General features: G+C 39.4%; 1 protein-coding gene across 1 annotated transcript; it reads right to left on the reverse strand.

The window, feature by feature from the left end:
• Positions 1–2,119: 2,119 nt before the first annotated feature.
• Positions 2,120–11,044, reverse strand: LOC113885840 (tripartite motif-containing protein 64C-like). The gene is made up of 7 exons (XM_027531556.1): positions 10,012–11,044; positions 8,255–8,676; positions 7,666–7,761; positions 6,777–7,007; positions 5,982–6,004; positions 3,461–3,558; positions 2,120–2,693 (listed from the first exon to the last, which is right to left on the reverse strand). Exons 4-7 carry the CDS (start codon positions 6,957–6,959, stop codon positions 2,140–2,142), a joined length of 858 nt encoding a protein of 285 aa, XP_027387357.1. The 5' UTR covers positions 6,960–7,007; positions 7,666–7,761; positions 8,255–8,676; positions 10,012–11,044; the 3' UTR covers positions 2,120–2,139.
• Positions 11,045–12,658: the final 1,614 nt, after the last annotated feature.

Below are 12,658 nucleotides of genomic sequence, written 5' to 3' on the forward strand. Positions count from 1 at the left end.
GTAAGCCAGAAAGAAAAACACCAATACAGTATACTAACACATATATATGGAATTTAGAAAGATGGTAACAATAACCCTGTGAACGAGACAGCATAAGAGACACTGATGTATAGAACAGTTTTATGGACTCTGTTGCAGAGGGAGAGGGTGGGAAGATTTGGGAGAATGGCACTGAAACATGTATAATATCATGTATGAAATGAGATGCCAGTCCAGGTTTGATGCACGATACTGGATGCTTGGGGCTAGTGCGCTTGGACGACCCAGAGGGATGGTATGGGGAGGGAGGAGGGTTCAGGATGGGGAACACATGTATACCTGTGGCGTGTTCGTTTTCATATTTGGCAAAACTAATACAACTTATAAAGTTTAAAAATAAAAATTAAATTTAAAAAACGTATTATATTATTTTAAAAAGAAAAGCAATTGGTTGTATTCTATGAAATACTCCATAATAAATTTTTATTAAAAGAAAATTTAATTAACAAACTTATACATTCAACATGATCATGCCATTTTATAAACATATTGCCATTCAGTTCAGTTCAGTTCAGTCACTCAGTTGTGTCCAACTCTTTGTGACGCCATGAATCATAGCATGCCAGGCCTGCCTATCCATCACCATCTCCCGGAGTTCACTCAAACTCACGTCCATCAAGTTGGTGATATCATCCAGCCATCTCATCCTCTGTCGTTCCCTTCTCCGCCTGCCCCCAATCCTTCCCAGCATCAGAGTCTTTTCCAATGAGTCAACTCTTCGCATGGGGTGGCCAAAGTACTAGAGTTTCAGCTTTAGCATCATTCCTTCCAAAGAAATCCCAGGGCTGATCTCCTTCAGAATAGATAAGTTGGATGTCCTTGCAGTCCAAGGGACTCTCAAGAGTCTTCTCCAAAACCACAGTTCAAAAGCATCAATTCTTCAGTGCTCAGCTTTCTTCACAGTCCAACTCTCACATCCATACATGACTTTAGGAAAAAACATAGCACTGACTAGGTGGATCCTTGTTGGCAAAGTAATGTCTCTGCTTTTGAATACGCTATCCAGGTTGGTCATAACTTTTGTTCCAAGGAGTAAGCATCTTCTAATTCCATGCCTGCAGTCACCATCTGCAGTGACTTTGGAGCCCAGAAAAATAAAGTCTGACACTGTTTCCACTGTTTCCCCATCTATTTCCCATGAAGTGATGGGACCAGATGCCATGATCTTTGTATTTTGAATGTTGAGCTTTAAGCCAACTTTTTCACTCTCCACTTTCACTTTCATCAAGAGGCTTTTTAGTTCCTCTTCACTTTCTGCCATAAGAGTCGTGTCATCTGTATATCTGAGGTTATTGATATTTCTCCTGGCAATCTTGATTCCAGCTTGTGCTTCTTCCAGTCCAGGGTTTCTCATGATGTACTTTGCATATAAGTTAAATAAGCAGGGTGACAATATACAGCCTTGACATACTCCTTTTCCTATTTGGAATCAGTCTGTTGTTCCATGTCCAGTTCTAACTGTTGCTTCCTGACCTGCATACAGGTTTCTCAAGAGGCAGGTCAGGTGGTCTGGTGTTCCCATCTGTTTCAGAATTTTCCACAGTTTATTGTGATCCACACAGTCAAAGCCTTTGGCATAGTCAATAAAACAGAAATAGATGTTTTTTTGGAACTCTCTTGCTTTTTCCACGATCCAGTGGATGTTGGCAATTTGATCTCTGGTTCCTCTGCCTTTTCTAAAACCAGCTTGAACATCTGGAAGTTCACATATTGCTGAAGCCTGGATTGGAGAATTTTGAGCATTACTTTACTAGCGTGTGAGATGAGTGCAATTATGTGACAGTTTGAGCATTCTTTGGCATTGCCTTTTTTTGGGGATTGGAATGAAAACTGACTTTTCCAGTCCTGTGGCCACTGCTGAGTTTTCCAAATTTGCTGGCATGTTGAGTGCAGCACTTTCACAGCATCATCTTTTAGGATTTGAAATAGTTCAACTGGAATTCCATCATCTCCACTAGCTTTGTTCATAGTGATGCTAAGGCCCACTTGACTTCACATCCCAAGATGTCTGGCTCTAGGTGAGTGATCATACCATCGTGATTATCTTGGTCGTGAAGATCTTTTTTATACAGTTTTCCTGTGTATTCTTAGCACCTCTTCTTAATATCTTCTACTTCTGATTTCCTCAGAGGAGAAGGAAAAATAAATGGTCACAGAACCTGACATGCACAGAGATCCAAGGGAAAGGAAAGGCTTCAGAGGGGAGGAGAGGGAGGAAGGAAGGAAACTATATATGAAGGAACTCCTGAAAGCATCATAGCAGCTCACAGCTCCATTGTCATAATCCAGGAACACACCAATCCTACTCAGGGGCTTTTTCACAAACTGAACTAAGGGTAGGGAATTGGTGAAGAGAATATAATGGTCATTCATCTTCTTAGAAAATAGAACAAATGCTTCTTCAGAATAAATACTGAAGTTAGTATCGCTTACCAAGATGTCCTTACTGACCCCCAGAATCCAGCTGGAGGACTGAGTCACAAAGACCTCCCAGTAATGCCTCCCAGAGGAAAAGGCCTGAGCTTCCCAGGACACAACACCCTCCACAACCCGGGGCTGTCTGGACGCACCGTGGTCGTTATCGCTGAACATCACACTTGCATCATCGAGGATCGCATGGTGAATGGTCGTTGTCTGACTCAGAATGTTATCCACTGCAGAAAGAGCAGAAATCAGGTTAGCAAGTGGGATTTCCAGGTCTCTGAGAGGCAGAAGGTAGAGTTCCCTACCTAGTGAGTTGTGTTTTTTTTTTTTTTTTCCCTTTTCCCTTCTCCAAAGAAACCCAAAGCAAAGATATCTCCAAAGGTCATGACATTTGATAGAAATCCATAAATGAACAGCTTGAAAGCTTCTGAAAGGGTGTCTGGCTAACTTTGTTCACATATTCCTTGCCTTTTGATTGTTTTGAGGTTTATCTAATAGCATTGCAGTTCTTCTACCTAGGCCACTTGTCGTTTTGTGCGTTTTGTGTCATTTTGTGTCACTGCCTCCTGATTTTAGGGACAATAAATGTTCTTTGTACAATGGGTAAAAAATGCACATGAAATGCAGAACACATTAAAATCCAGCAATGCCACATTTAACCTTCCAAAAGTGAAATAACCTGAATAAACACAATATTGATGACTACTCTGAAACCTAAATATTCTGTCTCTTTGGAACCACATGAGCAACTAGCTTGCTCCCTTTTGCTTTGTCTATGTCAAATGTAACTAAACGTGTATATGACTTTGAATTTTCATTAAACTACAGGTTGGAAAGTCCACCTTTGATCTTTGCAATCCAACTATAGAGACAGAGAAGATGTAACAACTCTAGGAAGTTATGTACTACCATTATTTCAGAAAAATAACAATACAAATCACCTTCCTAGGAAGCTCTAAAGAAATGCAGTTCTGATCACCAAAGGGCTGACCCTTACCTCTGAAGTTGTTAAGCATGTCCAGAATTCCAGAGACACGCCAATAAGTGAGCTCTGGGTTCATGGGCTGAGGCTTCTGCATCTCTGCCAAGTCAGTCCTGTAACAAATGACACCCGTTACATTTCAAGGCCAAAGTGTAATCATGTGACCATTAAAAGAAAGTAGTTTTTAACCCAGGACATTTTGTTAGAATTCTCCAATTTGAGGTGAATTGTATATATAAAATATTCTACACAGTGGGGAATATAAAAATTTTACCATATCTTTTCCTAAATATAAATTATATCAAATTTCAACTTCCTCATTGTTCTCAGACATTAGTCCAGTTTTCAACTCACTGAACCTCATTCCCTTCCTCTATTCCATCTCATGTAATACAAAGATCCTGGGCATTGTACAGAGAGAAAAAGTTCAGTCAGCAAGAGATTTCAGTCAGCAAGTTGTCATCAAGGATATATTCAGTGTCTACAGGGAAGAGGTCATTGAACCAGACCTGTTAGCTCTTGTCAGGTCAGCTAGGGTCTCTAATTGCAACCTGGTTCAGTCAGTCAGTTCAGTCACTCATCCATGTCTGACTCTTTGCAACCCCATGATTTGCAGCACACCAGGCCTCCCTGTCCATCACCAACTCCCGGAATTCACCCAAACTCATGTCCATCAAGTTGGCGATGCCATCCAGCCATCTCATCCTCTGTCATCCCCTTCTCCTCCTGCCCCCAATCCCTCCCAGCATCAGAGTCTTTTCCAATGAGTGAACTCTTCGCATGAGGTGGCCAAAGTATTGGAGTTTCAGCCTTAGCATCAGTCCTTCCAATCTGGTTACCTTAGTCCAAAAGGTCTTAACTTCTCAGTGGGCAGAGCAAAGCCACTCTGAGGTCCTGCCTACAAGGGAGCTTGCAATGATGAAAGACTGAGTCACTACTACTCCTCAGAATGAAAGCACAGTTCCTCTTATTATTCTTAGGGAATTTGCCTCTTTCGGGCCGTTTTTACCTTCCAACTCACTGGGGTAGTATTTCCTCTATGAGATATTAGAAAATTCCTTCTAAAGTTTTATTGTGGTGAGGCTGGAGAGGATGGAGTGAGTGGGTAAAACATAGCCCAGAATGCCAGAATGTTTTCAGATATACTGATTTCAGCCAAATGAAAAAGAAAACTTTAGAGGCCAAGGATTCAAATTCTTCTGAAATAAAATAGAAAATAACCAAAAAGACAATATTGGTCATCTATATATGAAGGTTCTACTCCTATAGAATTATACAAGGATTAAATTTGTAAATTCTGGGTTGTTTATTTATGCATTTATTTATGTATTTTATAAGAAGTACTTCTGGGACAAAGCTATTTAAAGTATATATTAAATGTAGTAGTGTGTACTACATATGGAGAAGGCAATGGCACCTCACTCCACTCCAATAATCTTGCCTAGAAAATCCCATGGAAGGAAGAGCCTCATAGGCTGCAGTCCATGAGGTTGCTAAGCGTCATACACGACTGAGCGACTTCACTTTCACTTTTGACTTTCATGCATTGAAGGAAATGACAACCCACTCCAGTGTTCTTGCCTGGAGAATCCCAGGAATGGGGGAGCCTGGTGGGAGACCGTCTATGAGGTCGCACAGAGTCGGACATGACTGAAGCAACTTAGCAATGTGTACATGTCAATATGAAATTCCCAATCTATCCATTTTCACAACCTTATCCCTGGTTCTGATGGAAAACACTGAGAAAAAATTCCAGAAAGTAATATTGAATATTCCACAGGCCAAGGACCTATTGACATTGCATTTAACTTACATTGTATATGTTAGTTGTTATAAATTGTCTATAGATGACAAAATGTACTGGAGCATGCTTGTAAGTTAACTGCAAATACTATGGCATTTTGTATAAGGAATCCTGCATCCTGGAATTTAGATATTGGGGAGGACCTGAAAACAATCTCCCATGCTACTGTTAGGGGAAGCATGCTGACTGAAACTGCCCACCCTGGCCAGGCACCATAGTAACCATTTGCATGAGTTGTTTTATGACAGGAGGCCCTGGTAAGGAACATAGAACTAATAAGCCACCACCAACCAGAAGAGTTTGGGAAAGTTCAAAAGGAGACACCACAAGTCCGACCACCCCCCAGAATCCTTCTCTCTGGCATCCATCTTGGCTGAACAGCGTGTGCATCACCAGGAAGGACTCTGAGTCAGAATGACTGGCCAAAGACAACCCGGAAACGAGTTCCATCACCATAAACCCTGAGGCTGAAAGCCAGGTGACAGAGCAGTCCTCCTGGGTTCCCTTTCCCTCCTGCTCTCTGCCTCAGCGCCCTTCCTAAAAAAGTCTCTTGCTTTGTCAGCACATGTGTCTCCTTGGATAATTCATTTCCAAGTGTTAGACAAAGGCCTGCTTTAAGGCCCTGGAAGGGGTCCCCTTTCCTGCAACAATACTAAGGAATGACTGTGCATCCAGTTTATTAAAAAAGAGAACAACCGTTCTAGAATTCAAAAAGCATTAGTATATACTCATGTTTGCAATATGTTTCCCAAGGCCTGCAACAAGGGGAAAAAAAAAAAAAAAAAACGGTCATGAGATTTCCATCCCTTCACTCAATAATATTGTTTTGCTACTTCTCTATTTCTTCTCTATTCTTTGTTCTATAAGATTGTTTTGCTAATTCTCTTCTAAGGCATACTCAGAAGACATCTTAATAACTCACCCTAAGCTAAAACATGAGGGGCTCCCTTGGGGCACATTAAGGAAGGAAGGAGGTCAGAAGAGTGTGTAATGATGCAGCAACACCTAGGATTCCATTATTACTAATTGCCAGGGCTATTCCAAAGGACGGAGCTCACCATTTAACAAAACAATTGAGTCAAAACAGGGAACCATATAAAACAAATTAGAGTGAAATTGATGACTGTTCTAAAAATCTTGCCTAGAGAACAGGCAAAACTTCAATGTCTCCAGAAAATTTGGGATAATGGAGAGTGACAAAGATTTAGGGGAACACATATTGAGATTTACTCCAAGAATATTAACTTTCACCTGGTCACAGAATTTTTCTGATTTTGGATCATTGGCCTGGATAGTACTCCTGATCACACTGAAAAATATAGTCATATTTTAGCTAGGAAATGGGCAAAAATCTTTCAAAGATTACCAGGATACAGTGAAATAAGTGATTAGACAAATATAATGATCGGAGTCTACTGGCATCATACCCTAGCTGAGAGTAACAGTATATGCAGGTAATATTTCAGTGTCACAGCAGCTCATCTAGAAGAGTGTTTCTCTCTCTGAGGCTGGACATTCCTTTCTCACCTGGAGCAGCTCTGTGTCCAGCTTGTGGCACATCCCAGTCAGCTCTCCATACATTTCTCTCAGACTTTCTCTGTACTGAGCCATTCTGAACACACTGTCCTTGAGTTGTAGACAAATATCCTTGGCTTCTTTCTTCAGGGCCTCCAGATGCAGTTTCTCCTCCCCCTGAAGCAACGGATGCATCCTCTAATATTCAAATTTAATCATCATCTTCCTTAAGGCCACATATTTCTGAGGGGATAGAGGATTCAAAGCATTGCTTATGTTTACATTAAAAAAAATCAAATATCATTTCCTAGATGTCATCAAGAAATTTCTTGACAAACTGTTTGCCTCACATATCTTTCTATCCATGATTTCTCTGAATTCTAGTTTTTCCCTGTTTGAATCAAGCCATCTGAAGGGTCTGAAATTCTGCCCTCAGGATTCTTCAGGGTTCTTACTCCATCAATTATTTCCTCTCTAATGTGGATCTTGTTTTCTGCTTGTTCCTTGCCATGATTTTTCTAAATATTCTTTAATGAGGTAAGTCTAATTTTGTACAGTTTTTAAAATATGCCCTCTTTTCCCCTTAGGTACTACTCTATTCCTCTTCTCTACTTGAGAGTAACATTGAGTGCAGTGTTGTATTATACTTCATTTCTGAGAAGTTTTAACCAAATCCTCAACATTTGGCCTAGGAACACTTTTCATGCCGAGGTTTTCCCATGTACTAGCATTCCTTGAACTAGCATGTATTGGCCTGTTTCATTGTGATAACTGATAGGTCATTTGAAACCACACCTTTTCAAGGGAAGAGATTAATATCCTTTAATGAGAATGTAAACAGGTCTAAAAGCTAGAAGTATATCAATATCTATACAAATAAATAGTAACTTTTTCTTCTTACCTTAAATGACCAAGTTTTTTAAGCTTCCTGATTCAGAATGGTGTCCATTTCTTTTCTTATTTTCCTGAAGAAGCCCATTCTCTTCAGCAATTTCTCCTGCAAAATATCCATGGGATTTAGTGACATAGAAGATGAAAATGAAAATTTCATCCATCTATTCATGATCAAAGACAGCTGTTGGTTACACAGAAACCTTGAGTTAGAATGCTGTGGTCAGAATTTCCCACACTAATCTGCATCTAACGCTTGAATATTAGAGTGACAGAAGTGTATGCTAGAGAATTGGGGAAACATTACAGATACTCAAATACATGTCCTAAGAAATTGAGACTCATATTTATATAGCTTTATTAGGAAAGCATCAAGCTCCCATCAGAAACCTGTGTCCCTGGCGCCACCCACCCCGGGATGCTGCGTTTCAATGTGCGGACAATTGGGCAACAACACTGAAAGGACACATTATATGTGAGGATCCACACTGAAAAATCCCACCTCCACTATCTCCATCCCATCACCATGATAGCATCCTCGTCTTCTTCTCTGACTTAGGAGCCTCTAGATCCCAAACTGCTCTAGAGGCATCACCTACCTGGGATTCCTCAGCAGCCCTTTGTATCCAACTGTGGCTGTGAGCTCCATGCTCGGGGCATTCAGAGCAGGGCCCACAAAGCAGGGTCTGGTCAGCCTCACAGAAGAGGCCTTTGGCTTCCTGGTGTGTCACACAGATCTGCTCCTCAGAACTGTGGTCGTGGTCAGCTCTGGCCTTTCTGGCAAGGGAAGCCAGGCTCTTGAGGACAATATTCGTTGTGAAATGGGGCTTTGCTGATATTTTCCTGCACTCAGGGCAGCTCTTTGGAATCCAGTCTTCTTCCCAGCAAAGGCTCAGACAGGGACAGCAGAAGCTGTGCCCACAGTCTATGGTGACGGGGTCCAGGAAGTAGTTCATGCAGATGGAGTAGGTGAGTTCATTCTGGAAAGTTTCCAGTGTGTCTGAATCCATATTTCTAAATGCTAAATACAGAAATAGGAAAAACTGTAAACAGGTCAGTGTTTGCTTATAACTTAAATAACAAAACTACTCCTTACAAGAGAAAAAAAAAATATGTCATTGCTCGTTCAGGAAAACAATTTTTCCTGGAGTCAATTTAAACCACCAGAGCCTGTCATAGTTTGAACTGGTGAATATTCCCAGCTAACAATAATCAGTAAAAAAATAATCAATTATTTAATAAACCAAAGAAATATGTTTTATTATATACAAGGATTTCCTCTCTACAATAGAAATTCCAGACATTTGGTTAATAGAAAAACATCAGATTCTTTATTTTCTTATATTTCCCTTTTTGCCCATTCCACTTCTTTGGAATCTTTACCAGTTGATTGGATCTATTTTGAACACTTTTCACTTATGGACTGAAAAGTGAGGACTTTAAAATGATAGCAAATGTGACCATCTCAAGAAGACTTTCTGATTAATTTAATCCATTAATTCATATTCATCTATGAATTGTAGACATTATGTTGAACATTTTAGGAGTATTATATGTTTTATTTCCCTGGGTTGGGAAGATCCTCTGGAGAAGGGAATGACAACCCATTCCTGTATTCTAGCCTGGAAAATCCCATAGACAGAGGAGCCTGGCAGACTACAGTCCATGGGTTCACAAAGAGTCAGACAGTTGAGGGGCTAAGCACACACACGTGTGTTTTATAAATATTCATGTCTCTAGAAAACTCTTTTAAGACATAAAAACATATAATAACATATGGTCATGAAATAGTGATGAAATAGCTTAATATTATAAATAGAAATATATTAAAACTAACTTATTAACAGTTATTTTAAAATTTTAAGTCATTTAAAAAACTTAAAAAAAAAAAACAACTTGTTTTCTTGGATGAGACCCATACAAGTAAAGAGGTAATGAAAAGCATTTGGATGAGAGAAAGTGGGCATGAATATATACTTTCAGTTATCATATTCTGTGACCAAATATTTACTTTAACTATATTATTCCTGTTTTCTTCCCTGTCTATAAGAAATTGAATAGGAGAGGTGACTTCTTTCCAAGGGTGAGAATATAGGCCTGGTCAAAAAAAGAGACAGAGTCCATGGGGTCACAAAGAGTCAGACATGACTGAGTGACTTTCACTTTCTTTCACTTCTTAACATAGTATTGGTAAAATAAGTTACTAGTTTAAAAATCCCACATGGAATAAATGCTTGATGCAGCGTTCACTTATAGATATTTCTGATAAAAAAAATTACCTTTCTGTTCACAGTCACTGAAAGTTTCATTTTGAAGTGAACATAGCAGAATTTCATTGTACCTTGATAGAACTCACCTTTGGATACAGTTGATGAAATGTTCTACTCCTGTTCCTTAAGTAACTTTGTTAAATTCAGTTCAGCTTAGGTGCTCACCTCCTCCTGGCAGAAAGTTTCCAAAGTCTCCACAGTGCAACCTACTTCAATCCAGACATCTATTAGACTCTGGAGAAGAAGGAGTTTGCATCTTCAAGAGATGCTTTATAAATTCTCTGAAGACCACACCCATTTCCTCCAAGTGATAGTGTTATGGGCCCTGTAAATAGATATAGGTGCACATGATTAGATTTTGCAGTGTTGAAAACACTGTAAGATGCCATGATTGAAGTCAAACTTTTGAAACCTACTTAATCCAATTATCACAATCCAATCTTCACTAAAAAGTCATATGCTGAATTTATAGTTGTTTGGACAATAAATGAAAAACACTGTATGAATTTAATATCTCCATTTAATGAACTATATTTCTAATTCTAGATGACAATTATATCTATTACTTTGGGTAAAAATCCCTTAGAAGAAATGGAATAGTTCTCATAGTCAACAAGAGTCTGAAATGCAGTACTTGGGTGGAATCTCAAAAATGATAAAATGATGTCAGTTTGTTTCCAAGGTGAATGATTCAGTACCACAAATATCCAAATCTGTGCTCCAACCACTGATATGGAAGAAATGAAGTTTATTTGTTCTATGAAGACCTACAGCACCTTCTAGAACTAACACCAAAAAAAGATGTCCTTTACATTATACAACATGAAATGCAAAAGTAGAAAGTCAAGAAAAACCCAGAATATCATTCAAGTTTGGCCTCATATTGCAAATGAAGCAGGGCAAAGGCTAATAGACATTTTTCAAAAGAACACACTTGTCAAAGCAAACACCCTTTCCAACAACCCAAGAGATGACTCTACACATGGACATCACCAGATGGTCAATACCAAAATCACATTGATTATGTTTTTTACAGCCCAAAGTGAGGAAGCTCTATACAGTCAGTAAAAACAAGACCTGGAGTTGATTGTGGCTCAGATTGTGAGTTCTTATTACAAAATTCAGACTTAAATTGAAGAAAGTAGGGGAAACCACTAGGCTCTTCAAGTATGACCTAAATCAAAACCTTTATTCAGTGGAGGTCATACATAAATTCAATGCATTAGATTTGGTAGCGAGAATGCCTGAAGAACTATGGATGGAGGTTCATAACACTGTACAGCTGGCAGTGACCAAAACCATCCCAATAAAAAGGAAACGCAAGAAGGCAAAGTGGATGTCTGAGAAGGTTTTAGAAATAGCTGAGGAAAGAAGAATAATTAAAGGCAAAGGAGAAAAGGAAAGATATACCCAACCGAATGCAGAGTTCCAGAAAATAGCAAGGAGAGATAAGAAGGCCTTTGTAAATGAACAATGTAAAAAATAAAGGTAAACCATAGAATGGGAAAAACTAGAGATCTCTTCTAGAAAATTGGAGATATGAAGGGAATATTTCTTACAATGATGGGAATAATAAAGGACAGAAATGGTAAGGACTGAACAGAAACACAAGGGATTAAGAAGACGTGGCAAGAATACACAGAATAACTGTATAAGAAGGTTCTTAATGACCTGAATAACCACGATAGTGTGGTCATTAACCTAGAGCCAGACATCCTGGAATATGAAGTCAAGTGGGTCTTAGGAAGCATTACTGCAAATAAAGCTAGTGGAGGTGATAGAATTCCAGTTGAACAAGTTAATTCCTAAAAGATGATACCATTTAACTGTTGCACTCAATATGTCAGCAAATTTGGAAAGCTCAGTAGAGGCCACAGAACTGGAAAATGCCACTTTTCAATCCAATCTCAAAAAAGGACATGCTAAAGAATGTCCAAACTACCCTACAATTGTCCTCATTTCACATGCTAGCAAGGTTATGCTCAAAATCCTTCATGCTAGGCTTCAGCAGTACATGCACTGAAAACTTTCAGATGTACAAGATGGATTTCAAAAAGGCAGAGGAACAAGAAATCCAATTGCCAACATTTGTTGGATCAAATTCTGCAAAGGAATTCCAGAAAACCATCTATTTCTGCTTCACTGACTACACTAAAACTTGGACTGTGTGGATTACAACAAATTGTAGGAAATTCTTAAGACATAGGAGTACTGGACCACCTTACCTATCTCCTGAGAAACCTGTATGTGCATCAAAAGGAACAGTTAGAACCAGACAGGGAAAAAGGAACCACTTCCAAATTGGGAAAGGAATATGATAAGGCTGTATTTTGTCACCTTGCTCATTTAACTTATATGGAGTGTGTGTGTGTGTGTGTGTGCACACGCACACACTCAGTTACTACAGTTGTGTCTGACTCTTTGCGACACTGTGGACTGAAGCCTACCAGGCTCCTCTGTCCATGGGATTCTCCAGGCAAGAATACTGGAGCTTATTTCCATGTCCTCTTCCAGGGGATCTTTCCTACCCAGAGATGGAACCTATATCTCCTACATCTTCTGCATTGAGGGCAGGTTCTTTATCGCTAAGGCACTGGGGAAGCCCTTATATGCAGAGAGCATCAGGCAAAATGCCAGGGTGGATGAATCACAAGCTGGAATCAAGATTGCTGGGAGAAATATCAACAACCTCAGATATGAAGATGATATCATTCTAATGGCAGAAAGTGAAAA

The sequence above is a fragment of the Bos indicus x Bos taurus genome, chromosome 29 (assembly GCF_003369695.1).
Source record: "Bos indicus x Bos taurus breed Angus x Brahman F1 hybrid chromosome 29, Bos_hybrid_MaternalHap_v2.0, whole genome shotgun sequence".
Lineage (NCBI taxonomy): Eukaryota > Metazoa > Chordata > Mammalia > Artiodactyla > Bovidae > Bos > Bos indicus x Bos taurus.

Bases quoted from the DNA above. Each gene is read 5' to 3' on its own strand.
- LOC113885840 (XM_027531556.1), bottom strand. From the start codon at position 6,959: ATGCATCCGTTGCTTCAGGGGGAGGAGAAACTGCATCTGGAGGCCCTG. The intron at 6,005-6,776 runs GTGAGAAAGGAA...CCCTTGTTGCAG, and splicing joins TGGACACAGAGCTGCTCCAG to GCCTTGGGAAACATATTGCA. The intron at 2,694-3,460 runs GTAAGGGTCAGC...CTCTTTCTGCAG, and splicing joins CATGCTTAACAACTTCAGAG to TGGATAACATTCTGAGTCAG.